Here is a 3,740-nt window from a genome sequence, read left to right as displayed (position 1 = left end):
AGACAGGGTTTCTCTGTGGCTTTGGAGCCTGTCCTGGAACTAGCTCTGTAGACCAGGCTGGTCTTGAATTCACAGAGATCCGCCTGCCTCTGCCTCCCGAGTGCTGGGATTAAAGGCGTGCGCCACCATCGCCCGGCAACCCATATCTTTTAATCTATGTCCTTTTACATGGCTAGGTTACCTTTAACCATATCTTAACTATGTTCTTTTACTTGGCTAGGTTACCTTTAACCATATCTTAACTATGTCCTTTTACATGGCCAGGTTACCTTCACTCTGTACTGCCCGTGCTGCTTCCTCTGCATCTCCTGATGTCTCCGCCCTTCTTCTCAGTGTCCTCTGCCTAGAAAATTTGCCTACGTATTGTTCAGCTTTTTAATTAAACAGAGTGGCACATATTCACAGTGTACACTAAGATTATTCCACAACAGTTTCCCGATGTCAGTCTGAAAACATGTCTATGATTCCCAGGTCATTTCTGTGTCATCTAGGTATGTCCTCTTGCTTAATGTTGCTCTGACTCCATACAAAACTCTGAGTTCTTCCCATCTCCCCTTCCCGAGTTGGCTTGTTGTACCTGTAAGGTTTTCCATCTCTGATGGACATCGCATTCCGCATGGAAGGCTGTTTAGCCTTTGAGCTCCTTGAGATTGAGTTGAAGTGGTCTTTCTGATTTTCTTAAACTCAGCTGCCATCTACCTGAAGAACATGGTGACACAGTACTGGCCGGACAGGGAGCCTCCCCCAGGAGAAGCAATCTTTCCATTCAATATCCACGAGAACGACCGACAGCAGATACGTGACAACATTGTGGAGGGGATAATTCGATCTCCGGATCTGGTGAGGTAGGCCATGCCCTGTCTGTGATTTGAGGAGGCATTTGACCTCCTTGGTTGGAACTGACTCTTGGGTGTAATCTTCCGCTCTGTGTGTGTGTGTGTGTGTGTGTGTGAGAGAGAGAGAGAGAGAGAGAGAGAGAGAGAGAGAGAGAGAGAGAGAGACACGGACGGACGGACGGACGGACGGACGGACGGACAGACAGACAGACAGACAGGTCTCTTGTACCCCAGACTGGTCGCAAGTGTGCTTCGTCCTCCTGTCTCCATTCTCAAGTACTGGAATTACAGGTTACGATGGATATATGTGGAGTTGGAGCTTCATTCTGGGCAAGTTTTTACCAACTGAGCTACATCTCCAACCCAGGAAATAAGTTTTTAGTGCCATGTATTGGAGCTTAGCTGTGGAGTCAAGCATCTTGCAATCTTAAAATAGAAATAAATTTACGTCAGCATATGATCCAGTCATTAAGTTTTCTCTGAAATGGAGGGGAGGTCAACAGATACAACGATGGTGAGGCATAGGTTGTTTAATATCAGATATTAAGAGCAATCATGATGGAAACAGGAAAAGAAAGGAAACCTGAGGGAGGACAGGCGTTGAGTTGTGGTGTAGTTATTTTCTCAGCTAGGGAACACAGGTGTGTGTGCACTCAAGAAAACCTCCTTATTCTCACTGGTTGCCTACAGGTCAGTAGTGTTCCAGGAACCTCTCAAAACCGTTGTATGTTTATCTGTGAAGACGCTTGTTTCCTGGTCTCCAGAATCTCCCAGTGTTCCTACAGCAACACACGGGAGTAGCTTCTCCTGCCAGTCTTACACTTACCATGAGGCCCATCTCAAGGTGAAATCTTAAAAAAAGAGAAAAATTTTAGCTATGCTTTACTCCAGTGTTGTTTAAAGGAGCAGCTGCCGGTGGTGGACAGGGTTCCCTGTTTGTTCTGAGACAGTCCTGTGGCTTTGCTCTTCCGATGCCCCAAAGACCCCTGAAGACGCTTGTTCTTGTTGTTTGATTTTGTCTGAAAGTATTGAAGAGAAGTCTGATTTGGTACTATAAGGAAGACAGAATATGCTGCTTAAGTTTTTCTAGTTGTTGTGGATCTAAGTTACTGGATATTCAACTGAACATCATTTTTTTTTTCTTCAATTTGGAATCCCGGGACTGAGGGTGTAGCTCAGCTGGTGCAGGGCTCTCCTAGCATGAGGCGTTGGGCTCGTTCCTGGCGCTGCATACAATGGTGTGGTGCATGTGGTGCATGTGTGGATCCCAGCGCTGCGTACAGTGCTGTGGTGCATGTGGTGCATGTGTGGATCCCAGCGCTTGAGATGTAGCAGCAGGAGGGTCAAAAGTGTAAGGTCATCTTCGGCTACATATTGCATTGGATGTCAGTCTGGGCTACATAAAACCTTTTTACAAGTAAACAGCCCTCCAAAAACTACAGTTTGGAATGCAAATTTTGTCAGGTTAATTTTCTAATCAAATAGCCTCATGTAGACATACTTGGTAGCAGTGGTCATTTGTAGAAGGAGCACTTTTGTTTCCCTTTCGTTATCTTCTCAATATTAATCACAAATGAAATCCCACTGAAGAGGTGATGCCTGCACTAAGTGCTGTGGGACAGCATCTTGTCAAAGCGGAGGAGGTATTCCTCTCTTTCTGTTTTATTTCTTTGATTGATTTTTTTCCTCACTTATTTCTTTGGAGGTGGTTCCTAGATTTCCCCTTTGCAGAAATTCCCTAGCAAATCTATATTTGTTTTACTCAGAGTACAAAATTTAGCGTGTGTTTTCACTATGTTTATCCACTTGATAGGTATGTGTATGTGTATACATACACCTTGTACTTAGAGAGGTGCTCTACCAATGAGCCACACACCAGCCCTAGGCTTGCCCATTTGGTAGATATATGTGTATTTGTGTGTCTGCCTATCTGTCTATATTTGGGTGCCTGCCTGTCTGTCTGTCTTGTCTATCCATCATCTATATGTTTGCATATCTCTCTGTATATATTTATGTGTGTATATATGTATCACCTATCTCTGAGTGTGTATATATAATCTGTATCTTTTTATTCCTTTTCTCTGTGTGTCTCTGTCTCTCTGTTTGTCTTTCTCTGTGTGTGTATGCTATAGATCAGACCCAAGACCCTATACATGCCTCTCTTTCTGGATATGAAGATCCAAATATAAAATAAGTAACAATTTTTACAAAGTCAAGATAGATTTTTTGCATACTTTGATTTTTTGATAGTCTTTAAATTAATTAATTTTTAAAATTTTATTTATACTTTTATGTGTGAGTGCTCTCCTTGTATAACTGCCTGCCAGAAGAGGGTAGCAGATCCTATTATAGATGGTTGTGAGCCACCATGTGATTGCTGAGAATTGAACTTAGGACCTCTCAAAGAGCAGCCAGTGCTCTTAACCACTGAACCATCTCTCCAGCCCTTGAATTTATTTTTTTTTAAGTTCATTAAAAAATACCTTTAGGATAAGACAAAGGTTTCATATATTTGAGGAGTTCCCCAATTCTGTTTATTTTCAGTAGAGTGAGCCACTGAGGTTTTTAATATGATCACTTTTCCTTACACCCCACCACGTATACAGTAGTTTCTGTTTACAATATATACATTGTATCCCTTGTGATTACATCCGTCTAGATGCATCTAGATGAACATCTTAGGTATAAAGACACTCTGGTGTTCACACAAGTTTGAACTTACAAATGACACATTTCTCAGTGTTGTTCACGCTCAGTGGTGTCTGACTGTAGGTGAGTTACAGAACTTGATAACAGTTTGTCGTTCTTCCTCATGGTGTCTGACTGTAGGTGAGTTACAGAACTTGATAACAGATTGTCATTCTTCCTCAATGGTGTCTGACTGTAGGTGAGTTACAGAACTTG

The 3,740-nt window shown here is 42.6% G+C and overlaps 1 protein-coding gene across 3 annotated transcripts in view; it reads left to right on the top strand.

Annotated features, from left to right (window-relative positions):
* Ipo8 (importin 8) overlaps nucleotides 1–3,740 on the top strand; it is a 64,227-nt gene that overhangs the window by 10,848 nt on the left and 49,639 nt on the right. For all 3 annotated transcript variants that reach the window (XM_005364624.2, XM_005364623.3, XM_026787907.1), the window contains exon 3: nucleotides 689–845. In XM_005364624.2, the coding sequence (XP_005364681.1) occupies nucleotides 689–845 (157 nt within the window). The remainder of the gene's footprint in view (nucleotides 1–688; nucleotides 846–3,740) is intronic.

The sequence above is a fragment of the Microtus ochrogaster genome (genome assembly GCF_000317375.1).
Source record: "Microtus ochrogaster isolate Prairie Vole_2 chromosome 14 unlocalized genomic scaffold, MicOch1.0 chr14_random_2, whole genome shotgun sequence".
NCBI lineage: Eukaryota > Metazoa > Chordata > Mammalia > Rodentia > Cricetidae > Microtus > Microtus ochrogaster.
Note: the sequence above shows the minus strand (reverse complement) of the source record. Positions and strands in the feature narration are given on the sequence as shown.